Genomic DNA, 27,778 nt, shown 5'->3' with positions numbered 1-27,778 from the left:
AATTTCTAATCTGAAAACAGTGAAAGGAGTGGAAACCAAAAAAAATAATGTAGAGTTTACAACTGACAGTAAATTAATGGAGAAAAAAAGTCCACAGAGGAAACTACAAGATTGGCTGAATGAGTATGGGGCAGTCTTAGATAGGGCTGTTGAGCCTTTCACAGCTGCACTGTCTCTGCCCAGAACAATGTAAAAACTCTTTTAAGCCTCCGGTTCCGATAGGAGCATTGTTATCTGCATTTGCAAACACCTTGGCTTGAAAACCAAATCTGGAATATTGTAAAGAACAGAAAAGCTGCCTAGCACAGTCTATAGAAGCATTATGAAGCCAGCCATTCCCTTTCCCCCAGAAATAACAGAACATTTATTCATTGCAGGATACTCTTTAGTTCAAAGGGACGGAGATTTCAGGAGTCTCATAAAACCATACTTTTTAAACCCATGGGATTACATTCTCCAGAGTGTTTCTGTATCTCATCCTGCACAATCACAGCCTACATTCTTCAGAAAATAATCAGCAAAATTGGCTGCTAAGTTAGGCCGTGTAACAGACTAACATGGGGGCAAACTGCATTGCAGCTGCCCCAGGTGCCTGCATCAAGCAACAGAACAGGCAAGAAGTGAGCAGTGAAGAGAGGCTGCTTCTGAACTGAACACCTTGCCTGGGTTCGTTTGGGGTGTAGGAAGGGGACCACACAGTATTCTTCAAATTCAGGCTGGTGAATCAGTTTCAGGCCCTCCTACAAGGACTACTGGTTCTCTCCAACAATGGCCAAGGGATAAATTGTTTCTTAAAACAGGTGGATGAAAATAGCCAAATCCAGACTGCAGGTTCAGAGACACTGCTTTAAGCGCGCAAATCTTATGTTTGGTAACTGTTACTCGAAAGGAAGTGAGAACAGGGTCTCTCTTCCTGGATCTTCTAGCTGCAGGAAGAATCAGCTATGCGTGTTACTCTGAATACTAAGAAAACAAAACAAATTGACTCGGAAACACTCAGTACGAGCAATTCTGCTTAACAAACCTAGAGGCATGAACTGAAATGGTCTGTTTCCTCTGGCTGTGCTACAGAGAACACCGAGTGACAGCTAGGATGGGGGTCATTAGATGAACACTAAAATTAAAAAAAGCACAGCGTAAGGAACAGTTGTCATACGTTGCTGAACAGCACAGAAGGGACATTTGCACTCTGAAAGGCCACAGCACACAGGTTGTACAAATGCTTTGGGAAAGAGATTAGCACCAAAATGCATGAAAGCTGAATAAAAGCTATATGGTGCTTGGTCCTGTTGCGGAGGCTACCAGAACGCCAGATGAAATTACGCTAGCAGTAATGCAGAGTTTTTCTTCCCAACTTGGCGGTTTTCTCAGTCTGCTTCTTCTTAAGGGATGCTTTGAAATCTGACTTCCCTTTGAAGTTTCTCGAGTACAGCATGACATTTATTTAAGGTACAAACCGAACCCTTTTGCTTTCCAGATCCCATCCGCTCTTTCTTCCAGAACCACTGCTCCCCTTTCCCAGCGAGCCTCATCCACGCTAGAGGGACACCAAAGAGATGCCCTGGCCGGGCTGCCCTCCTCTCCCCGGGGCTGGCGGGGCCAGCTCGCTGTCCTGAGCCCCCAGCCCGTGTCGCAGCGCGTCCGGAGGAGCCCTTTTGAAGGCGGGCGAGGGGGAGGAGAAGTCCCCGCTGCGGAGGAGGCAGAGTGCTGACTAACCCCGGCCCCGCTGTCACGCAAGCCTCGCCGCCTGTCAATCTGCCGGCGGCTCTGACAGGGGCCTGGCCGCCGTTCAAACCCTTGCGTGCGAGCAGACGAGCCGCATTACCCTGTGAAGTATTTCATAATAACAACAGCTGTTAAATATTGATGACTCCTGGCAAGCGCTGAATGCTTTTCGAGAAGGTTAAGCCATCGTGTAATGGACCTAATTCCTCATTATATACTGTATCAGATATCTGGAAGTTGCCTAAAAAAAGCAAAGGAGCTTAGAGTAAAGGATCAGAAATACAACTCTCGTGCAGAAGGGAGAAGGGAGAGAGCCCGCTGTGCCCGCTGTTAAGAGTGTTTCCCCGAAGTCAAATCCCTTTGCAAACAGTAAAATATGCTGCCGGAGCGATCATCAATACGGTGGGTTTCACTATATTCCACTGGAGGGTTTTGTGTTTTTAGATATCATTGAAGAGCAGATAAACTTTCTAAAACAGTAATCCAGCTGCCAGCACTGTCTGTACGTAAAAGTACACGTGGAAATTATTTCTACAGAAATACAGAAAAAAAGAGGAGGAAAGCTGGCATTCCTATAGTCTTTCTACAAACATCAGCTCTGAGAGATGAGGCTCATTAGAAAACTTAGTGGTGATCTGACAATATGTTAAGGATGAAATCTCAGACAGGGTTTCCAGCAGGCAAAAAAGGGAGAAGGACAAGCCTCTTGCCTTGGGGAAGTCCTGGTGTTCTTTCCTCCAGTTCCCAGAAAAACATCCACTATCTTCTTCACTCTGCCCTCTAAAATCCATCAGTCTCATCTTTTGCCTCTTGACCTGACTGTCGAGCAAGGTTGTGTAGGGAACAGAATCGGTTTGGGGTCGGAACTCATGATCGACAGTCCTTGGGACGCAGTGGGATGCCAGGGCAAGCAGCACCGAGTAGTCCAGCAAAAAGGCAGCATCAGAGTCTAGGTGCAGGTGAAAGAAGACGCACAAACCGAGGGCTTCTTACAGAGGTCACTAGCTCAGGATATTTTTCTTCTTGCATGTGAAAAAGAGGTCTGTGTGCCTTTGGGAAATAGAGTTTACACGAGGCAAGCTGAGAACCTGAGAAGATTTGCCTGCAAATGTTCAGTGCTGCAGTGCAAGGAGTTCTGTGAAGATTTAGGAAAGTGGTTCATCTGTGGGGAGCCCAGGTCTGTTAACTGAGTCAGGATAGGGAATCACAAAAACTTAGGAAGTTGTTGGTTGGAAAGCACCTTTGTAGGTCATCTGGTCTATCTCACCCTGATCAGAACAGAGCTAACTTCAGCTAGGGAGGCTACTCAGTTTTTGTGTATTCCTAGCAATGGACCTTTCTCATTCCCTCCAGGAAAGCTTTCATTTTTTGATTACAAACAGGATTAATTTTGTAAGATGAGGAGTAGCTTAATGTTTTAGGTGAATGAACATTAGGTTAAATTCTGGATGGACATGTTCTGTTTTCACAATTCTTGGTTTGTAAATGTGTAGAATAATTTAAGAAAAGTTGAGAATGGTAAAGTGGCTTTTATAAAATGTGCATGTATATGGAGAATATGCAAAATAAGTTATTAACTCTTCTTTTGTTTTTTGAGGGTTTATTCTATCTGTATCTCATAAGAAGTCACACTTGTATGTCAAATTTAAATGTAGTCTGGGACTATAACATCTCCCCTGTCCCATAATTTTTGAGGGATCACAGATCCAAAGAAAAGCTCCACATGAAAGAAATTGTGTGCTAACTATACAAACAACAGGCTCAAAAGAACTTGTCTAGAAAACACTTTTCTTCTCTGTAGCTTACTGTTGCAACCTTTCTCTCTTCATATGACTCAACAGATGATCTCCCCAACAGACAGCCCTACATTGTGCCTTGGCAAAGGAGATATTTCAGAGATCTGTTTGCATCGCTGTGAGTAAATATTTGAGCTATCAGTTGGTCTGGTAGACTATACTGGCTACAAGACTGCTGAAGACATGCAGTCCTCTGAAATTACCCCAAGATATAAGACTTATTCCAAGTAACAGTCTTCCTGTTTGTCTCCACAATTTCATTTTATTTTCTACTACATTAAATCTGATGATTTGATCACGGAAACTTATTCATTTATAGGTTCAGTCCTGGGGCCTTAATTCTATCTGTGTACTATTCCATTCTTTAATTAAGCTGTAATATGTTATCTTGTTTGAGTATTTGCTTGCACACCCTTCTGAATAAACACAGAAAAGGTAAGTAAAAATGGGTTATTCTCTCAAACTACAAAATGGATTGCAAACCTGAGTTATCAGTAACCATGAGTAAGAAATCTGCAGACTACTTATTCCACTTTCAAATCAATACCCACATCATTCACAAAAAATTAAGATGATTCCAATACTTCTTCCTTACACCTTTAAGTTTTTTAATTACATGTCTATTAATCAGAATCATTATATCCAGCATAAGTTTAGGGTAAAAAAAAAATAATTTCAGAGAACTGTACTGTATTTAGAAAGTCTGTTTAACATTGGTTAGTTCCAGAGTTAAGGACGTCAGAATGTACAATAGATGTAGTTTTATATTTTCATTCATGACTTCACCAAACTGATCCACAATTAGCGTTAAGTGTATTGCAGTGTGTTCTGACCTGTTACACCCTGATTGCTTGAGTGGGATCTGTGGGATCTCAGCAAATGCCACTGATCATGGTATAGATAATATAATCAGAGGAACAGCACATCAGGACACATTGATTCTAGGATCTATGGACCATATGACCTATCAAATATACTTGAAGAGTTTCCCCATTCTTCAAAACATCCTTCATAATGGCTTCTTGTCTGAATAGCTGTTCATCTTTTCCCTTGTCCAGATATAATTTAAGAAATGGGTTCTCTATATCCTCTGAATTCCCAGTGTTTTCACTCTCTATGGCCCAAGAGTGTTGTACTCTTTTGATGTGGCTCATACTTTTTCATTGTTATTAGACCATTTTTTCAGGATTGATTCTCCCAATGAAAATAATACATCAATGGACACTGATGTCCACAGCAGAGGCAGTTGCCCTTTGAGGAGAGGCTACAATGGCTGTGACTTTTTACTGAGAAGGATGAGGTGAGATATAACAGAGGTTCACAAAATTATAAGGTCAGTGGATAAACTGAATGCAGGACTGCTGTTTGTCCAACCCCACAATATGAGGACTGTGAAGTGCCCTGTAACACCAGCACAAGAATGCTTTAAAGTAGACAAAAAACAGTAATTTTGAAGTTGAGAATACGAGGTTAGATGGACCACTGGTGTGACACAGTAGTGCATCTCTTACGTTGTTAGATTCTCACTGAAATGCCATGGCCTTGGCCACAAAATTTGTTGCAGACAGAAAATAAACAACAGATGCACAATAGCAGCATCTGTGACGTGAAACAAAGTATATCACAGAAGTGACAATAAGAAAAATCAGAACCTTATGAGAAAGCCTGTATGTGACTAAATTTAAGCATATGATGAAAAAGCAGCTTGTGACTAATCATTGCATCCAAAAACAACAAAAAACATCCTTTAGTGATAAACAGCCTATTGAAATAAACTTGAGTCTGAACCATTTTTCAGAAACATAAGTAATGAGACAAAAATCCATTTTTACTGGAAAGACAGCTAAGAGGAAAGCTATGTGTGTTCATAAGCAATTGAAGTCTACTGGAATCTTTTCCACTTTTGGAAAGGTGATTGTAAGAATTGCATCTTACAGAAGGAGTGCAATGAAGTCCTGATAACAGGCTTACTTTGAGAATATCAGAACGTATTTAGTCTCTATTGGCTACAGAAGATGTGCATCATCTTACCCCCTCCAATTTAGATCTATAATTTAGAGCACTTAGTAATCAATCACTGAAGGAGAAACTCAAATCGAAGATCAAGCATGAAAATAAATGCAACTAGGAAAATGCATAAGAAAGCATCTCTCCCCTTTCTTGATTAAAGCAACCTGAAAATGACTAACTCATGTGAGATTTACATGATCTTTGCTAGCCCTTTCTGGATTTGATAACCTCTTTTCCAGGACTATGATTCAAACGGACCATCTCCTGAGCTTCCACTCCTCAATTTCTTGTGCTTTTATAATTTTTGTTGCACCATTCTGCATGGAAAGACACAGTCTAAATTCACACCTGCTGTTTTCATGAGGAATTTAAGTCAGTATCTCTCAGAAGAGAGTTGAAAGAGCATGTGTCAGTAGACCAGTATATCATCCAAGAGACTGTCTAAAAATAGCCAATGAACACGATCTGGAGAGGATAAAGGAAACCTTTAAGATGAAATAAACACTGCATCTAAAATATTCACACTGAGACCTTAGTGCACAGGATGTGCATGTGTTACCCAGAAAACCAAATCTGGATCCAACAGTTTTGGAGTCAGGAATACTGTAAGAACAATTCTTTAATATCTGCTTTATATAGCAGCCTTACTGTGTCCAATATTAAAAGCAAAGGCACATTTGCTTTCCAGTGTACTTTAAAGAAGCAAACATGCTTGACAGAGGAAATATGGGAATCTCCACCTTTAAACTGGCTAGATATCACAGCACACTGCCGCACAACAACAGACACACACATCCCGCAGAACACAGCACTCTCTTTCTAAGGCAGAGCTGCTCTGCTTGGTCTTTTCTGCTGCCTGTGGAGGCTGCCACGATGATATTGATTGCATGAAGCCTTGAGAAGTTAAATCATATAATGTGCAGTGGGAAAAATATGCCTGAGAGGAGGTCCTTAAGCGTTGGATTTTCTACTTCAGGAAGTAAAAATACATGCTGAGACAAGATTAGGGCAAGTGAAACATCAGGGACATTATCTAAAAGTTTTTAAAAAAATTATTTCAGGGTTAATTTCCAGAATAATTTTAAAACACTGAGCTGTACTCCAGAACTTTTTGGAATAATGAAGAAAAACAGTAGCATGACAATCTTACCTAAAAGATCAAAATCAAGAACTATCTGACAACAGAAGTCAGAAACTGAACTGTCAGAAGCCTAAACTGATATTGTTAAAATCTCTGGATCTCTTAAATATGTTTTTATCCACATTAATATTTTAATGTATGCATTTGAAAACTAGCCCTGCAGAGCTACTTATACAGATGGACATTGTTCACAACTGAAATCCCTCATAAGACAGAGGAGACACTATGGTTTGTCCAAAAATAAATTCCTTTGCAGAACAGGAACCTTCTGTAGAAGTAGAAAATGCATGCACACAATGTATTCAATTACTACAATAACCTTTATTTTTCACTTCCTCACAAAGGTTTTGCTTTGCCTTTCCTGACAGTCATGTTCCGTACTCAGAAAAAGATCCCAAGCAGATGACAAAGACCCTAAACAGACCAGTAGTGGGCTTACATTTTCTCTCCCATACAGCACCAGAGAAATTAAGTTTCCTAAAAGTGACATGGTCCCTAGGTCAACAGCCAGAATTAGGACCTTCAAATTTTCTAAGTGTAATAAAAAATTTTGTCTTTGTAAAAGGCTGGAAAGGTAATATTTAAATGCTCTAAGACTGTAAATTTTCTCCCTGCTTTGATTTGCTTTTCAATTTTTAAAACCAGAGATTACTTAGATATAGTGATAAAATTACAAGGCAGGCACAGAGCTCTTATCAGACTTGTCCCATTTGAAGATAAGGAAAACCAATGTTCTGTATTTCAGAAACAAAGTCCTAGCTAATAAAATATAACCTTTTCTCCAGTTTCAACTTTTCTGTATGTGTCATTGACTTGAACAGGCAAGTCTGACTCCTATAAAGGTGCCTGCTGCCTTGCCCAAAGCAAGCTACAAAAGAAATAATGAGTATTCCTTATGGAATAAGGACAAGAATCTTGTACTTATTGAAACATATAGGATTATGGCTTCAACTTTCTAGTCAGTAATAGTCAATTGCAGCTTTCACTGAGTAATCAGTGCCAGGTGAATAGTGTGTATAAGGAGAACTATGATACATAAATTACTTCTAGTGCTTCTTATTCTGTCTCAGGTCTCTGGATGAAAAACAGTGATTTCTTACATAGTGATTCATCAGACCCGTTTTGTGCTCATCATGTGACATAAACAGTAGTTTCTATTGCATTTTCACCAGTTACAATATGATCTCCATTGGATATACACTGTGGCTTACTGCCAGAGTAAGTCAAATAACCACTGAAACAAGACTTACTAGGTCTACATTACGGAAAATAGGAGTAGGTTTAAGGCAGAAAGTGAAAACAACAAATTGTAAAAAGCAAAGATGATCTTGCACGTTTTTAAAAAATGTGAATTTTAACTGGAGGTAGTGCATACTCTAGAGCACACTTCATTTCAAGCCCAAGAATTTTTCATAGGAATCATTACTCTGCATCCAAAAGAGGAATGCTTTTTTTCCTGCCGGGGCAGATTTGCAGGGAGGAGGCTCATTTCTGCATTGCTGGTCTGGCAAGCAGCAGAGCTCTATTCCTCTGATCAAGAGATCACTTTCATAACCACTTTTCTGAGGTCACAAATGAGTCTGCTGCAGTCACGCAACCCCTCGCCTACCAGAGCTTACTACAACAATACAGGTTCACGGAAGCTTTTTAAAGAGGCAGCTCATCCTTTCAGCCCTCACTGATACAAGGCACACACATATTATTGCATGGGATTCCCCCAAATATGTCATGGGACTATTTTATTTCAGTCTGATCAGGGAAGAAACATATAGCTTCAAGTTTTATCTGGATGGAACCATGTTGCCTGAGTAGAATTAAAAAAAACCCTGAAGCTAAATAGCTCTACAATTATTTTAAATCATACTGGCACCTTTTGCAAATATTTAGTTAGCCTGTTCCTTTTTATTATCTTAAAGGTCCAGGTTCACCAAACAGGCGCTACTGTGAATTATGCTAATTAAGATATTTAAAAGTCATGGTAAACAGTCAAACAAACATTAGATTCAATAAACAGCAAATGCGATTGCCCTGAATTAAACATTGTCCTGCTGCTCTGTTAGAAACACAACCATACGGAAATAGTAAACCAGGAAACAGGCTTATGAGTTGATTCTCCAGGAATACTATTAAAGTACAACAAGTTCTAGTAAGAATTTGTTCCTAGGTCAGAAAAGTCTACTTTATTTTAGCTAAGTATCCTACAAATGACCAATATAGCAATCTGTTGCAAGAACATGCCTTGCAGGTGGTAGCTGGAATGACTTTGGGTAATAAGAGGCAGCGGGGAATTTAGAGAAAAAAGTTTAAAATATTTCTCCTCTTATGGTAAGTCAATTCTACCCAACAAAGTGGGGGCTTGGCCTATTTTCACAAGCAGTTAATGCTATGAAAGCAACTGTTGTTGTTTCATCATTAATTATTTGCACTAATTACCTGAAATAAAGTTTTCAAAAGTTGTTAAATTACTTTGAAGCCTACAATTAAAAAAAATTATGGTGGCTATATTGCTCATTGATATTTTGTGAGGATTAGTATTAGTGTGCAGACACATTTCATTTAATGGCAGCTCAAACAGGCTTGCCCAAACCAGCTTTATAATCCAGCTTAAATAAAGTAACAATAGGAATGAGGGCACAGCACTAAGCCTGCTGAGGACTCACAGTGTGGGATGCAGTTTGCGCACTGTCCTGCAAGTTCATTGCTATTATTAGACACACTAAACAGGTGAAAGCTTGTTGAGGTGCGCCCATACCTGTTACAGACAGTTTCAGGGATTTTGGAGGTGCACCCACAGGCTGTGAAGTACTCTTTTCTTCATCCAAAATGAGGACTTTTTACACTTTAGGCTTGACCTTGATGTGTATCTTCACCCAGCGGTAGGACAAGTCCTCTCCCCTTCTACACTGCATTTTCCCATTGACACAAAAGATGATGTCCCAGCTTTGATATTAAATTAATGACACCCAAAAATTTGCCTTATCTCTGCTCCAGGTCTGGCCTATATTTATGGAGAGGAATTAGGTTGGAAGCTGGACAGAGTTGTGGCTTTACTGCTGGCAGACCTCACTGTCAGAGCTCGGTGCACTCACATGGTAGAGGCAGGCTTAACCTCAGGTACTGAGCATCACTGCAGCTTCTCAGCTCAGTCAAAATGCTGCTGGTGGTGATGAGACAGAGAGACCAGTCTACAAAGGGAGAGTATTGACAGCCTCCAGAGTGACCTCAAGGGTAACAGTACCAGTGCAGACAAAGCTGCAGGCATTTTTGATGATAACTCACACTTTCAAATGCATTCTGAGACTTCTGAAAATGTTACCTTTAGTCTTATGTTACTGATTTGTGCCCGTTCACTTATCACTGCAGCAACTTCCCATGGAAATGAAAAATATACAGGATAAACTCTTGCCTAAACAGACTTTGTCCCTGTTTATGAACTTTTGCTAAAGCAAAAGAAGTTTATCTAGAGAAAAACAACACTGGAAACTAATGCAAGTATTTAATTAAGATGGCAATTTTTCCTTTCTAGCTATGGAAAGAGATATGTGAGAATGCTGTTGGGCTACCTTACCTATACAAACAAATTACATTGTTTTTCTGGAGGCAGTTGGCAAAGAAATCATTGCTAACTGCAGGAATGAGTTTATGAATGGGCATTTGAGGGTAAACAGCTGCTAGAACACTGCTGCTCAGCTCTGTTCTGCATGCCAGTTTGGCCACAGAGCTGATACCTAAGAAGCCTTGCCTTTCTGAGAGTCCTTTTTATAACCCCTATCTATTATATGATTGCAAACTATCTCTAATCTTTTTTCAAGAATATGACCTCTCCTACCCAAAGGCAGTGTGGTCAATTGCTCCATTTTCTAAGGAGATGCAAGCATGCAGCTAATCCATGTTTCTAAGTCCCACTGGATCTGCAATTCTAGAAGAAGAATTAGTCAGTAATTTAGTATAGTGAAATCAGGATAAACAATGACTTCTCATATGCCAATTTCCAAATAATAACTGCAAGCTTTCTTCACTCCCTCCACGGCTCTTAATATCTTGCACCTAGTAGTTGAAAGACCCATACATCACCTATATATATAAGAGAACACACATCCAGTAATTTGGATTAGCTGCAAATCTGCCTATAAGTTTTGGGTTTTTTTAGTCCTTTTGTGGAGTTTATTTAATCTGAAAATTATCCAGAGAAATGTAATAGAGTTCACTGATACCTCAACTAATAATCCAAAATCAAACCACTTCAGATTAGTGTACCATAAATCATTTTTTAATGAATAAATTGACTTTAAATATCTACTAAGATGTATTCTTTCATTAGAAATAGGTTTAAGCACTGTGACAAATTACAGTCATTAGACTCAAACCTAAGGCTTTCTGAATAACTCAGTTTTAAAAATTACAGCAAGCATACTCACAAAATCGCTTCTACCCTCACCCTCTTCCTTTTGCCCCAAAATACTGCACATACTTGAAAATGGCCATATTTTGCCTGGAAGAGGAGAAAAAGAGTGTTTTGCTACTGCAATGTAAATTAAGGTCTAGCTTGGTTAAAACTACTGAAGAGCGCCTGGAAATATGCTCATACGAGGCAGACTGAGAAAGACAGCAAATAGTGCAGCTGTAGATACTAGTTTAAAACTAATTAAGCTGTTTAGTCAGTAGCTGAGACTGAGCCTTCCACATGTGGTGGTTCAAACAGCCCAGCACAGCATAGCCCCTGCCTGATGTGCAGAATGAGAGAAGGAGCTGGAGTACCTAACGATTGCTCTCCAGCCACGGCAACAGAGCCGGGAGTTGATGGAATCAAGGCAGGATGGGGCAGGCTGGGAACGGGGCAGCTGGAACATTCTTCTGCCTGATGTATTTTCCATTGGCCAGATGTTCCCCAGTTGACATGAGCTGCGAGAGGCTGCATGCGCCAGTCCCGGAGGGTGTTCTGACCCCTGGGAAGCACTAAAGAGGCCCAGGCCTGCCCAGCATTGAGGAGGCACAAAGGTATTTCAAAGCTCTGATCTTCTCTTCTCCCACTCGGCCCCAGTGCCAAGCTCAGCTGTGGCGCGGGAACTCAGCTGTGGCGCAAGATTCGCTTTGTACATTAACCCGATGAGCTACAGTACCATCTGAGACCAACATGCAGTTAATTGCTGTGAGAACAAAACTTTGAATTTCCTGACCTATTCAAAGTTTGAATTTCCCATTCACTCCACACTCCCGTACTACCAGATGGTATACAGGGTGTAGCTTCAAAACTTCCTGCATCGGAGCATATGCAAAGAGAACAAGAAGAGATGAACTGCACACCCCTGGAAACCTGCTCTTTATTTGCAGAATGGTGAAATTCTAAATAAATCAATTAACATGCCCAAGCAGCCCCCATCTTCCAGGCAGATAGTGCTGGCTGAAACTCTTCCGCCCAAGCTATCCCTGCCATTGAGAGCTGGAAAAGCACTGGTTACAGGAGCTGACTCATCAGCTGACTAGCCCACAACCTCAGCCACAAAGGACCAAAAATGCTGGTGGTGGCATGAAGCGTGTGGGTGGGAGCAAGGAATAAGCAATCATCTGGCAGCCTAATGCAGAAGGGAGGGTTGACAACAAGCCATTATTTATTCCCCCCTCCCGCCCTAAGGCTCATCCCTCTGCTTCAGTGATTCTCATCATCTTGACGCTGTGGTAGGGCACTTTGTAGGGGAGGGAATGAAAGGTACATCCCCTCCCTGTGGCCCATGCAAAGAAAGCATCAGCAGGCTATCTGAGCTCACCACACCCAGATCTCTTAGGGCAAAAGGCCCTCATGGAGGAGAATGGAAAAGAGGTTTGCTTGTTCCTGCTTTCACCCAATAGGAGACAAGTACAATGTCTTGTTGGGAACATAAATAAAAAGAGGAGATCATTGCTTTCCCACTAAAGTCAGTGTGTTACTGAAGAGGAAAGATGGAGATCCAGTTCTGGAATGGCAGACAGCAGATGTAACCAAAAGTTTTTAGGAGTGGAGCAAGGAATATAGGAAAAAAGGGAGAATGTTGTAACAAAGATGGGAAAAGACAAGGGGAAAAAACCTATATGAAGAAAACAAGAAAATCTACAGAACAGGAAGATGCAAAAAAAAAAAAAAATTTACAAAGTTAGGTGGATTATCACTAAAAAAGTGGCTGGAGAAAAAGAGATGGAAGGGAAGGAAAGTCACCAAGTTTAACAGTAAAAATAAAAAGAAAAAAGAAAACTGGCAGATTTGATTAAAATTTGAAAGTACACTGATAAAATCCCCCAAATTATTCATATGTATCCCATTATCTCCATATAGATCTAAGTTAATTTCTGAGTGTTCATTCCCTCCAGCAGCCTATACCATTGCTAAGCTGGCTATAATATGGCTAGCTTGTCCCCAATTTAACTAGCACAAAACATTCTCCAGCCAAATTATTGGTGTGGTGATGGTGTGACCTCACACCTCCCAGGCTTCAGCCTTTCCAATGGCATTTTTGCTATGACTCTGAAAAATACATTTAACTTCAGGCAACATGTTTTTTGAAACACTGGGGCAGATTTTGAAAGCCTGGCTTGAATTACTCCACTAATGCCAAGGTTAAGCAAAACATAATAAGGAATTAAAGACATGACCAGTTGTCTTTATGCTTCCTCCCCAAACAAACTTGTTGTTTTCTGAGAAGAGACTTTTCGCCCAAATTTTGCCTACAGTAGGTCTTTCCTGGCAGGGTGCCTCAGTGGAAAGAAGATTAAGTTTCTCAATGTCCGCTTTTCTTGGAAACTTTCTGTTACATTTCCCAGTCTCCAATACAGGCAGTTCAGAGCACAGGAATATGCAACTTGAAAGTCTTCCCCAACATGTTTTTCACATGCTGTTGTACTCTTTGGTAAGAGAGTGATGAAGAGTCACAACACTGTAGTTTGCAGCTTTCCTCTGGCTGGACAAACCATACTAGCTGAACATTATCCTCAGAGAGTCAGAAGACAGAATATCTGCTGAGGCTACAATATCTAAAGTAAGCAAGCTGACCCCTGTGTGGAGATTGTGACTTGACTTGACTAGATAAAGACAAGATAAATAAATTCCTCTCTTCCAAATGACCTCTTGGAACTCAGTCACCCTGCATTAAGTGTTGCTGCAAGGGCTCATCTTCTGTCCAGAAACTGACTTCTCCTCCCAGCTCACGCTGACAGTGGTGACAATCTCAGTCACCCTGCTGATTTTAAAGATACTATCAGCTACTACCATGATACTTTTAAAGTATGATGGCAAAGTTACCTTCAAACTGACATTGTCTCTGCTTTCCTAATCATATGTTGGCAGCAACAAATGCAGGGTGCATCACTGTCCTGAAATAATATGGCATTTACTGCCAGACTTATTAAATATTTCTAAAGTGCTTGCTGGCATCAATAAAAATGAAGAATGTATGTTGCAATGTGCAACACCTTCAGACTTTCTGACGTGTTGCTGAGTATGTTTGGCTCAGAAGAAAGAGCTCTTCCCTCAGTGGGACTACATTGCTAGGGTTTAATACAGTTCTGGTGGTCCTGAAGAAGTGCTGAAAATAATCAAAATGTCTTGAACCCATCACAATTTGAGAGCATTCTGCACTTGGCATGACTGCACCTTTAAGAATTCTTAAAGTAATTGCAAACATTGCTAATTTCCTCTTACAAATATTACTTGCTGTGAGATGTACAGCCTTTTCCCTATACGCCGCAGTGTAGATGCAGTGTAGAAAAAACATGGAAAGAAGAAATGCAATTTCATTTTTCTCCATGTACTGCTGTGGTTCTTATAATAACATGTTAGAATATTCTCCACATAAATCCTTACATTCACCAGCTCAAGATACATTAAGGCTGATTGATTGATTGATTGATTATTTATCATCTCAAGAAATGTCTCCATAAAGCACCATTTACTGTGCAGTTTTCCCATACAAGGTTTGTAGGGGTCATTTGATGACACATTAAAATAAATTACTTGGAACAAAATATAGAAGGTTTGTGACAGGTTTTCATTGGCACTGATACACAACATAATACAAACACACAGAAGACAGGATTTTCTGCACAGATATTGAAATAGTCAGGGGAATATATAAGATTACTGTATTTTGCAGGTATACAATTAGTAAAGTGGTTATGAAGTCAATGGACTAGAAATAAAAACAAAAAAACTTAAAATATGTTGTGTTTTCATTTAGATCTGATCTTTACTTGTTTTCAGTCCTCTTAACTTTTTTCAGCTGTTTCCAATACATAAGTAGCCAATTCATATTGCAGGTTCAGAGGTAAACGGGAATAGAGGACATTTACTCATTATAAAAAATATTTACTTCCTGTGTACCTTCAACTTGATATATTCCATGGAGATATAAAGAGAATGCATTGAGGGGGTTTCAGCAGAATTTTAGGGACATGATAAGTTCATATGATAAGTATTTTGGCAAGACTGTTGTATAGCATCAAACTTTCACAAAAGTAATGATGAGCTTCTTTAAAGGTAGCTTTAAAGTCTGCTTGTAACTTCTCTTAGTAGGCATCCAAGTCTGCTGATATGCATTCTGCTTCTACTTGATGTCAAGATTTCAGAAAATTTGTCAGTTATACTATCTACAGTATTGCACCAAAAAGTGTAATAAAATTAAAACACAGGGAAGCCTGCTGTGCCTCATCTAAAAAAAAAAAAAGAATTTTTTTCATTAAAATTTTAAAAAAAATTAAAAAAAAAACTTTCATGGTGGGGAACTTTCAGAACAGTGATTAATATGTTACTTTAGATAGAGAAGTATCTGTGTTAGTCATATGGTATTTTCTTTCTAATAAAATGAAGAAGACACTAAACCAAATACAATTAAATGAAGACAAATCCTTCAGAGTGATCCATTGAGCAAAACTGTAGGACTATCATATAGCAAAGTGAGGCAAGCTTTACAAAACCAGTTCCTTACTCATATTTTATGTCTTGGGGGCCCTTATCACTCTTTACAAGCACCTGAAAGGAGGGTGTAGCCAGGTAGGGGTCAGCCTCTTCTCCCAGGAAATCATCAACAGGATGAGAGGACCCAGACTTAAGCTGCACTTAGAGGGGTTCAGGTTGGACATTAAAAAGAACTTCTTCACTAAAGGATCATTAAGTATCGGAATGGACTGCCCAGGAGGTGGTGGAGTCACAGTCGTGGCACATAGTGCTATGGTCTAGTTGACAAGGTGGTCCTGAGTCAAAGGTTGGACTTGATAACCTTGGAGGTCTTTTCCAAACGAAATGATTCTGTGCTTTTGTGATCCACATTGTATCAGAGGTCTCTGCAGAGCTTTACTATATGCTGTAGCCCTAAAGTCAGCAGAAGGAAAGTGAGAAGGGAAGCTAGGAGGACAATCTCCCACACTATTTACTAGCCTAAAACTATTTGTCTTCTTTGTCTTCAAAGTCCTATGCAACTACAATATGCCAAACTGAATTCCTTGTTCTGTTGGATAAGAGGTATTGTCTTGCCTTTAAAACATATCTATGTTTAAAATAAGAAACAAAGTAAATCATTTTCTTGACAGTAAAGATACACACTTCCTCTCATAGATGGTATCACTCATGAAGCTGAGAACAAGTGTAAACCAAGCCAAAGTTCATGCCAGGGGGAACGCTCTCCTACCTCCCATTCATTGTATCAGTGATAAGAACAAAACTATTGCTAGTATCTTCTACAGTCACTGGAATTGCTAGCAAGTTCTGATGTAAAAATGCCATTTTTCTTGCGATGAAAACCAATCTTGTATCCATATCCAAAAAAAACATGGGTTACGGTGGCATAAAACTCCAAGTTTTTCATTAGTCTCCAAGATCTAAACACAAGAGAATTAGATAAATGAAAGTCCATTACTTATAGCACAGGATAATGGAATTTGAGCCATGGAGGACTTTTTGAGAATATTTCAACAGCTGGTACCAGGCTGGGCCAAGAAGGGCCTTTGCTGCAGAGCAGGGATTAAGCAAACACAGTGCACAAGCAAGATGAACATCACTGAATACAAAAGACTGTATATCAGTCTCCTGTATTAGATGGACCCAGATTTTTCCTTGCCACTTGCATTTACCACATTTATTTACACATCCTTGACACATCCATTTATATCTATGCTACATGAGGTGCACAGTGTGAGTTAAGAAAATGCACTGAGCACAAAAGCCGACCAAATCAAAATGGTTAAGAATGACTGAGCAAGCTGGAGAAATGTGAAGACCCACACTCAATGGCTCAAAGTATTTTTGGGTACTTCCCCTAGCACAATTGTACCAATGTAGAAGCTGTGGTTTGTGGGAACACCTATAAAACCAGGCATTGTGTGTGTGGCTGATCACATGTCTGGTCCTGAGAGTACTCCTACTCAGTCAGTAGAAACTGTGGAACTCTACCAGTGCCAAATGCCCTCAGGAGAAATCTAACAAAGATTGCCCTCCTGTCACTTGTCTTTTCCAGCTCCCTGGTTTTCTAATCAGTCTTGATAAGATCAAGAGAAACATTGAAGCCTACAGGGATGTTCATTTGGATGGCATCCAGCAATAGAAAAGTTGTATGAGATACAGATCCAGAACTACAGGAGAAAATTCTGCAAGAAGGATCCTAATGATGGTGTGTTTCCCAAAAACAGCATAAAATCTGTGTAGTCCAGCCTTTCTTGTGCAGGTGACTAAATCATTCTAACAGCTCTGAGTTTGTAATAGCTCTGGTAATATAAACAATCCATAGCACATGACACAAGCACCCAAGGAGCACCAGAAAATATCTGAATCTTATTTGTAACTGAAACTGAGATCCTCCATTTGCCATTACTCAAAAAAATAAGTATTGAATTTAGAGTCAGTCTCAGAACACAACAGAGAACGTAGTGTTCCACAAACAGTTTCCCTTAATCTTCAAAGGTTACAGGAATTCAAGCAATTTAAAATTGTCTTGTTCTTCCTAAATACAGGTTCATTCTGAGGTAAATCCTGCTTGTAAATGAACACTCATCCTACAAAAACCATCTTGTTTGCAGGAAACTAAAGAGAAAGCTAGCCAGGACAAGGAGGTACACCCTCTTACAACAAGACACCAAGAGCAGACACAGTTCTCCTCCAAGAGTCAGCAAAGGCCTTCCAAGGACAGAGAGATCTCCAGGTTATGCAAGAGCAACTGTAGTATGAAGCAGCCTCAGTTATTTGTCACATGGTATGAATGGTGTCCCCAGGAAACAAGAGAAAATAGCCACCCATTAGTATAAGCAATATGTCCCAATAAAATTGTCTCCCTGGCAATTAAATATATTTTAAAATCTAGTCAAAAAAATCCAAAATAATGTTTGAAAATGGATAATGTAGAGGAGATTCAGTTTGTCGTGGCTTCTCAAGAAAGGAGTCCTGACAGGTCTCAGGGATGACTGAATGCAGCTATCCTGCTTGAAGCCTTGACACTTCTACTAAAATTTCACTGATGTTGTATTTTAGCACTTGATTAGACAATGATTTGCAGACAGTAGGTATTCCTTCAACTATTTACTTATATACTACTTATGCAGCAGAACAGTTTTTCCTTTTTTCACTTGCTATATTGCTAAAAAGATGGTAAAATTACAAAGCAGTAGAGAGTGGAAAATGTTTCTTTCATGAACAGTCCATTTTTGGCCAAAATACTCCAAAAATTGGTGAAATTTGAATATGCCAGTTCAATACAGCCACAGGAATAACCTAACCTGTAACCCACTCTGACCATGAAAGTTTCTTCTCAGTACAAGCCATTGAATATGCTGTCCTAAGAAACCTAAACAACCTAAATGCTTACAGTCTAATTAAGCTATGACTGTGGACTACAGCAATTCATAGGCTAAAGGCACTTTGTATATATTCAAAAAAGATAAGTCTTATTTCTCTTCTAAGAAAGAAATCATTCAGACATTGTGTTTCAGAGGACAGGACTGGGAATGTTCTAACTCAGCAGAAGATGTCTTTAAAAACCAGACTTCTAATTGTTAAAAAACTCAAATACATTGGGGAATTCTTGACTCAAAGTATAAGCTTCAACCATAACTAATCAGAGGAACACAACTTGAGTCCTTGATTTGTGTCTCAAAGTAAAGGTTTCATTAAAAAAAAAAGTTGTTTGAGGATAATCTGAAAGCATCTAATTATTTACATAATCGAAATCAAAATGTAAGTCATACCAAGAGAAGATTGGTGGGAATGAAGAGATGGAATCAAGGATGTATAATTTCCTCCTTGTTGTTGTTGCTGATTTAGGCATTTTATCCTGTTCTTATAAATCTTCCTTAAAAGATTTATTAGTATTTCAGATTTATTATTTTATTTTTCCTATATCTATTCTAAATATATCCATTTTAAAGGACATGGAGAGAGTCCAATGAAAGGACACAAAAATGATGAAGAGACTAGAGCACTTCTACGAGGAAGGGCTGAGAGAGGGAGAGTGCTAGAACTGCTCAGCTTGGAGAAGAGAAAGCTCAGAGTGGATCTCATCAGGGTGTATAAATACCTAAAGGAAGGGTGGAAAGAACAGCAAGGTTCTTTTCAGAAGTGTCCAGTGGCAGGATCAGAGTAAATGAGTATAAAGTGAAACACAGGAGGCTCTCTCTGAACATCAGGAAACACATTTTCACTGCCAGGGTGACCAAGCACTGGCTGAGGTTGCTCAAGGACACTGTGGACTCCCCTCCATTGAAGATATTCAAAAGCAATCTGGACACAGTCCTGGGAAACTGGTTCACAGTGACCCACCTTGAGCAGGGGGCTTGGATCAGAGGACCTCCAGAGGTTACTTCCATCTCCAACCTGTCTGTGAATCTGTGATTCACTAAGACTATGGTTTAAAACTAAAGGGAAAGCATCAGGCTACTGAAACTGACTAACGAATGACAGATTAATTTTTCCCACAGAAATGGAACCAGTATAGGCCATAATTGTAATAGTAAGCTCAAACATATGAACTTAGTTTCAAATCAGTTGAATATTGCTGTGGAAAAAATTTCCATGCTTATGTAAAGTAAAATCTAAAATACATATTTATACCAAAGAAGCAGAATTTGTCAATCCAGGCAAAAAAAAAAAATTACTGAGAGTTTGAAAAGAAAACTCTGGAAAACAGAATTATTAGGAAGAGACAGTGGGGTAGAAAGGGATGCCTGGGAAGCACAGTACATGCACTGCAGAGGAACCTTGGATCCTCAGACCAGGGGCTTTGGTTCAGGTAAGCAGCACTCCTACAGCATTGTTGGGTAGTATTACATTGCAGATTATGCACTGAAAGCAAAATCACTCTGCGCTTCCTTACCCATCCCAGGTTTTAAGACCTTAATTTTCTGTGCCGCTGGAGTGTCATGCATATCACACCAGAAACAGGTCTGCAGCAGCGGCTGGAGCACTAAACATTCAAATATTACAAGAAATAATAGCCTAAAGGGTCTAACGAATGAACCTGAGGAACCTCAGTCACAGTATTATGCTTCTGACCTAGGAGAGTAGCAGCCATGGACACTGTAGGAGGAGAACAAAGCTGGAACACATTGCAAATAATTGAGGATATTGAAAATCAGGCCAGCTGGGAGGAATCCTTTGTTGCTCTCTTCTTAAAAGGGATAAATTCAATTTCCATTAAAGGTAAGCATTGATGGGAATTAGATCACACCAAACACATAGACAAATAAAAGGAAATGGCCCACTAACATAAATGCTAAATCAGAAGAAAGACAGAAACCACACAGTGTGTGCGACCCTGAGAAAATCTGCTTCCCTCAGAAAATGGGAAAAAAATAAATAACAAACCTAAAAAAAATTGTACACACACACACACACATAGATATATATATAGATATATATATATATATATATATAAAAAACATTAAAAATGGTCTATACCATTAAAAAAGGTATAGAACCCATTAAGTATGTATATATATATGTATATGTATATATATATATATATAAACCATTAAAAATCAATTAAAACGTATATATATGTGTGTGTGTGTGTGTGTGTGTGTGTGTGTGTGTGTGTGTATAAGAGTTTTAACTGAAGGGGAGAAATGGGTTAGAAGAAGATACAGCAGCTTGGTGAAAGTGACCAGGAAATCCTGGAATGGTTCTTGCAGTAGCAGCAATCCAATCCACAGCACTGGAAGACAGAGGACCAACAGGAGGGAGATTACACCTGGAAAAATCTCAGAGGACACATAATCTAAGGGAAATAGAAGATGGATGTTTTTTTCAACTTCCAGTATACTGGAGATAAGTGTAAACTGTCTCAATGGCAGTGAAGAATGGGAAATGTAAGAAAAAAACACCTTAACAAAATCTTGAGTTCTTCAGTGACTGGAAGCTCACTGAAAATCTCTTTTAAAAATGAATAAAATAAAGGACAAATGTATAAGAAGAGAAACAGAAAAGCCAATGTATAGTATCAGATGCAGCAAGGAAGGGAAGGTTATAAAAATCATGCTGGAAGCCCTTTAACCATACAAGATTGGAAAAATAGTTTTCTGCTGCTCAGCAGAAGGGGAGCTACAGACAATGAAAACAAAATAGTTCAGTGTTTATTGCCTCTTTTTGCTTTCATCTGCTAGAATCACTTTCATGGTTGTAAAAGCTGAGATGCCACAAGAAATAGAAACAATTTCTTTTTCTACAGAAGTGGGGCTTAAACTGAAATAGGAAACTTTCAGCTTGGATTTTAGGGATTGTAAAGGAAGGTAAATCAGCCATGTTGCAGATTTGCAAACCTATTAGAAAATGACCCTCAGGTTAAGGCATAGCTTATTCTTTACTCAGGAAGGTTCACTACAGGCTTGTTTCCTAAAATTTTTAATTCTACATGGAAACAGATGAACTAACATTTGTAGACAAATTTCTCAAATTTTATTGTAATTCAGTTTACAATCCATATATAACTTTAGTCTAACACAGGTCAAAAAACATATCTCCATGCTTGGCTGTCACTAATTTTGCAAAGATCTGGATTGCAGTTTAAATATAAAACTTACAGAAACTTTTCAGATATTTATTCACAGAGTTCATCTGTGACTCTCTACAGTCCATATTTAGTCATCCATAAATCTATCAGATTTTTAGCTTTCAAAATCAAATGAAGTCTGGAAGTAAGTAAATACAGAGAAGGCACTGAAGTCTGAAGTAAACACAGGGATTCAAAATAATACATGAAGGAAATTTTTGCTGGGAAGACACTGCTTTTGTGCATGCATGCATGTCTCTGCTTTTGCGTGTGTATATGTGTGTATGCAAAAAATGTCCAGATGGGCAAAATAACAAGCTATTGAATTAAATTATGCTTTATATAAATTATGTAGTAAAGGATTTAAAATTAAAAAACTGATCCATATTGAGGTCTCTACATTTCCCATCTAAGGCTATACTCAACATCAACTATCATTTATCAGGAATGATTATGGCTAAAAGGTCTAACATTAATGAATGAGATGTTGAAAGAAAAGTTGGAGTGGCCTATGGATACAAGGTCAGTTACACTAAGAACTGAAAGAAGAGGAGCTATATAGCCCTAGTTGTAACTGTGTTGGTCTATCTAAATTGTTGTAGCTGGTTTCCTTACTAAGACTGGGAAACATAAGTTAGCTCTCTCTCAGAAAGGACCTAAGGTGCTATTCTTCTGATATTTATTTACTAAATCATTACCTGTACTAGAAGGTAGAACAAGTTGAATAAACAACAAAATGGGGTTGATTTTGAAGTGGAGTAAGACCACCATTTCCTCTCCAGTGGAAAAACTGAGAAATAAGAAGTACTGGAGGATGATGTATTGTCAAGAGTGGCAAAGGAAAAGAGACTACAATTAACTGAGATGGAACACGTCCAAGACAGAGGCCCAGCAAACTCAAGTGGTCCCAGACAGTAAGTGCCACTCCATGCTCACAGGAGCCCCACCCAAAGCAAATCCTTGTCAGGGCCAAAAGACAGTCACAGTTTCCTGTAGCAGTTGATGTCTCAGTCAGGTCTAACCCTGGTTCAGACCCAGCTGCTTCACACACGAGATCCAGTGAGTTTGGAAGGTTATTGCTGCAAGCCATTTTGAAGTGCTTATCAGGAAAATGCAAAATGACTAAATGCTATAGCTTCTGGGGAGAGGGGGTATTAATAGAGCCTCTGCCAACTGATAACAGAGATACGAAGAATCTTAAACAAGTAGACAGATGAATTGTTCTGAAGCAAAAGGAAAACATTTCTAAGAATGAGGGAGGGAATTCACCAAAATGACTTAAACTGAATCCTAGGAATACCTGTCTCAACCACCAGGTCTAAATATTAGAAAGTAACCAGGCCTTTGCTTAAACAACTCAAGTAAGATGAACAGGCCATATGCTTCAGGGTGCTAACCTCTAATGGTCACTAAAATGGGAATAAATTACTGATGGATGTTCTCTATGCACTAATACCAAATTCTCTGCAAAACCATTTTCACACTTGAAGTCAATATGGTGAGGCTACTCCCTCCAGGTGGCTATTGATCTTCATGAATAGGTTTGTGCTGGCACTGACTATGGCAGAGTAGCTACTAAAAGGACACCTAGTGGTAAATAAATGAGTGTGCCCAGAAACTGCTGGCATTGCTGAAGGTGTGCCACTGTAACTGGCATGGGAATTGCTGACCTGTTATGGGTTGAGCATGCAATGTTACATATGAACTTAGGTGTCAAGTAGCACTACTCATTTACTTTTTAAAATGGCAAACAATATTCTTAAAAGCATGTTTTAAAAACCTGAAATTTAAGCTTACCTTCCTCAAAACTCAGATAACAGTTTTTTTTAAGCAGAAGATGCACTGTACTGTCTGTCACACACTACAAAATCGAATGTGCTGAATCTGCACTGCATTCACCTTAGGAATATTGGATAGCTGAACAGAACTCATTACAGATATGTTTTCCCTGATATTCAAGCCAAATTTAATCTTGGGCAATATCATTCCTTGCTTCCTCCATCGTGCCACTCCAAAATATCCTGAGCAATTCTTTCCCTTGTCATCTTTTTCTCCTATGAAGACAAACAGCAGGAGAATATAAATTGTACACATTTGAGCTAACTTTAGTTTTTTGGGGGTTGTTTGGTTTTTTTGTTGACTTTTTTTTTGCCCATGCAACTTTATAGTTCATTTCTTGTCTGTGTTTGTTCCAAACCCTTTAATATGTACTAATGCCCTTGTGACCAAGAGATGCCCACAACAGAAAGCTCTATTCCAGATGGAGTCATGACGGTCTCTTGCAGAGAGGGATTATAACCTTCCTGGGTAGTGACATGCTGCCTCTGGGCAAAAAAAGACCAAAATCCACACTTAGCTTTCTTGTTTATGTCAACATATTGTATTACAGGCACAGAACAACTTGCTGACCACTGTCCCTCTTCAATTATTGTTTTTATGTTCTCTTTTCCAGGTTTGTCTTTTCTATTGAACACCAGTTTCTTTGGATTCATTTTCCCTGAGTGAATTAGTACAGATTTACTAAGCCAGTTTTCCAGATACATTTTTTTATCCAATTTTCTAACATCTCTGTATGCCACTGGTCTGTTCTCTGTCCTCAGAATGCTTATAAGCTTCCAATTTATTGCCACCCTTTGATTTAAAAAGCCACAAACAGAAATCCATTTCTGCTCTTCTCTTTCATCACAACAAAGATTGAAACACTGGGATGAATATGTTTGTTTACTTTTTTAGGTGACTTGCTACCAAAACTTTTCCTTTAAAAAACCCCCAGACAAACAGATTCTGCCTTTTTTCTTCATAATTACAAGTAGATCGTGATGTTCATGAGGGATGCGGCAGATTCTGCCCTTACACAAACAGTTGCAACCATTCCTCAGGCAGCTCAGTTTCCACAGCTCACCTCTCCCTCCACTCCACCCTTCTGAAGCTCCAGCCTGCCCTCTTGTCTTAAAATGCCGTGTAGTTTCCTTCCTTTACTATAAACACTGCTTTCTGTAACCTTAGTTTCATGATGTAAACATTTAAAAATAAGAATGAAGGGAACACAAACTATGTGCTCAATTAGGTAATTTGGGGATTAAATTAAATGAAATCTCTCAAAACATGGAACACGGAACATTTCAACATAATGCAGCCTGGATTTACTTGTTTTCCTTTTATCTCATCCCTTTAAGAAAAGGAGACAGTGGATCTTAGAAACTCCAGAAGAGTAGTAAAGGCAGCTGAAGATATTTAACTGCTTGTGAATGCAAGAGAAACGAAAGGCATGCTTAGAGGAAGAGGCCATAGCACTCAGGTATGTGTTTAAAGGGAAAGAGAGGCACTCTGTAAACTGCAGGATGCTGGAGGCTGGGCAACCACCTGCCACAGCTGACACGGGAGGCTCCTGCTATCAGTGATATCACCCTTTGTAATCTCATGTCAGCCTTGTAAAATGCCCTGCAGTCTGACAAAGTCTCTTCAAATTAGCATTTCTTTCATACTAAAATGCATTTTAAAAGTAAGAAGGCAACCAACAGATATTATTCTTTGTTTGAAGAAAAAATAAATTATATATATATATATATGTACACACTGTGCATCATACGGAGTAGTAATGGGAAAAAAATAAAGGAAAAATAAAGGAAAATAAAGGAAAAATAATGTCCATAAAAATATTTCTATTTATCTCTGCAGTCCACATATAAGTTTTGGTTAACTATACTCCTTCATACACAGGACATTTTTTCCTTTTTTTTTTTAAAGCAACTCTAGAGGGAATCTCCATTATTAAACCACTCATCTGGATTTTGCTCTTGTGAGCTCCTCAGCAACAGAAGAAACTCAAAATACCTTCAAATTTGGAATTGGAAATTCATTTTATGTCCATCTGAAAACGCATATTTTGCTTTCACTTTGTGTGGTGCCAGACAACTTTACAAATGAAGAGTAGCCTAGTACAGCTCTACTCAGCACTTTAAACTTTGAGTCTCTCTTACCCTGAAAGACAGTGATCATTTTGGCTTTTCAGGTGAAATCATTTCCTTCTGGCTTACAGCAAACATAGGTAATACAGTAGTTGGCTGATTTTCACATTGTACTTAAACAGGCATTTTGAACTTTCATAATAATAGCTTCAAATAGAGAATTCAAACTATTAACAGGTATTACATTTGCCCCAAGTTTCTTTCCCAGTTTAGTGCTTTTACAGTTATGCTTCCCCATTTTCTAAAGCCTGCTGATGAAAGATGGTTATCCCACTATTTGGTGAAAAACACACAAACTGCATAAGAGGAAATGAATGAAATTTCCAATGCAACATCCCATGAACAAAATAAGTTCAATAATAGATCTTTTTCCCCCCTGTGTTTATCAATATAAAACTATTTGTTACTTTTACTCAGGATTAGTACAAAGCAGCAATAAATTAGAAGGATTCTTTTAACGGGATGCTGAGATCTTAAGGAAACCTACCTTGAAAGAAACTTTTGACTCGGAGATAGCTGACACTAAGGCGCAAGACGGAAAGTTTGTCCAGCTTTGATACGATGTCAGGTGGAAAAGGAAGGAGGCTGGCCAGGTGGTCCAGTTCCGCATTCAGACGGTCTCTGTGTCTCTTCGAAGGATTGGATTTCTCATTCCCAACTGCAGGCCTTCTGTGGTGGAGAACACATTTTCGATTACCTGTTTTACTTCCTGAGATTGAGATGCTGCATGCAATTAATTGATAAAAGGAATACTTTTGTTTAGCTTCTATGAAAATATTTAAAGTCTCTGTCCTCTGACAAAAAGAGATTTACCATTCTGCATTTGCCATGGTGCAAAGACACAGGCTTTGTCATCTCTTTTTGTATCAGGCCAAAAGTGAAGAGCTCTTACTCAGGACCTCTCACCTTAGGGAAGTGGGTGTTATCTTCATGTTCTAGTCAATACCAGGAAAAAAATTTCTCATGTTTGTTGTAAAAATGAGGGGCAGAGCAGCAGGGGAAAATTACCATGACTAATGCATGAACCTGTTCAATACCTGCTGTATTCATTCAAAACATCTTTCCCATAGTTCCCTCAATTTAATGACTCAAAGTTAACCTGTGGGTCAGGAGATAATTAAGATAAAACTCTGTCTTTAGACATGAGTTTAAAAAGTATAGAAGGCAAGGTGAAGAGAGATTCTTTCCTCAAGCTCAAAATTCCTGTGTACATTCTCAGTTTTACCTTTCTACCTCATGAATAACAAATATAAGAATTTGGTTTCTTAAGAAGATTGATATTCCTCACAAAACATAGAGATTAAAGTTACTCAGCTTTCTAGGCCAAGCAAGTCCATCCCCATTTTGTGCTCCTCTTATGTAATGGACAGTACTAGAGAACCTAGAATAACTGTTGTGAAAATTCATTAAGATGAAATACATCACAAGTGAGGAACCTCAATTTTGGCATGTCCACTGATATTCCCAGAGAAATTGTAAGGTGTTCTCAAGAGGGAGTAAAGGAGAAGCTGGTGCATTTGCACACAGAAATGGGGACCTTATTTCCATGAGTGGAGTGCTCAGTGGTGAAGCACAGACCTGTCCATTAAGCAAGGAGACCTGAGTGGGAGGTTGAGAAGGTGGTTCCTTTCAGTAGCCAGCTTTTGCTGGACCCAGCACTAGCCAACTGCATTATCCAGGTGTGAGCTATGGGACACTGGAGCCATACATGGATACTCAGGAAGGGGAAACAGCAAGTAGGAAAACTATGGTTGTGCTAACAGTTTCTACTTTTACCTCAATGAACCCAAGGATCATAGTCTTAAGTAGCTAGCTGATGTTCCAGTGGACAATGAGAGTAAAAACTAATTATTTGTCACACTTTACTACTGTGTTTTCATGCTACACACATTTACTGCATTTTTCAATTATAAGTTTAATTTTGAGAATTAGCATTTCACAAGGTGGCTAAGGTGTTAAATTACAAAAGCATAAATTTTTCATTGCAGTTGCCATTCTAAAAAAATTGTGCTCAGAATTAGTAAAAAAAAAAAGATCAGTTTTTTGATGAGCAATTTTGTTTGTGTTCTCTGCTAACTGAAAACCTCTTAAAGCAAATCAGGTATGAAAAATTCATTGGTACTTTTGAGAAGCTTACTTCAGGGG

At 39.0% G+C, this 27,778-nt stretch overlaps 1 protein-coding gene across 1 annotated transcript in view; it reads right to left on the bottom strand.

Annotated features, from left to right (window-relative positions):
* AHRR (aryl hydrocarbon receptor repressor) overlaps nucleotides 1-27,778 on the bottom strand; it is an 83,083-nt gene that overhangs the window by 30,973 nt on the left and 24,332 nt on the right. Inside the window, exon 3 of the mRNA XM_005517341.3 lies at nucleotides 26,121-26,302. Coding sequence (XP_005517398.2) covers nucleotides 26,121-26,302 — 182 coding nt within the window. The remainder of the gene's footprint in view (nucleotides 1-26,120; nucleotides 26,303-27,778) is intronic.

Source organism: Pseudopodoces humilis, chromosome 1 (assembly GCF_049639895.1).
Source record: "Pseudopodoces humilis isolate 2021_Gansu_Grassland_sample_001 chromosome 1, ASM4963989v1, whole genome shotgun sequence".
NCBI lineage: Eukaryota > Metazoa > Chordata > Aves > Passeriformes > Paridae > Pseudopodoces > Pseudopodoces humilis.
The sequence above is the reverse complement of the archived record's forward strand: the minus strand, read 5'-3'. Positions and strand labels throughout refer to the sequence as shown.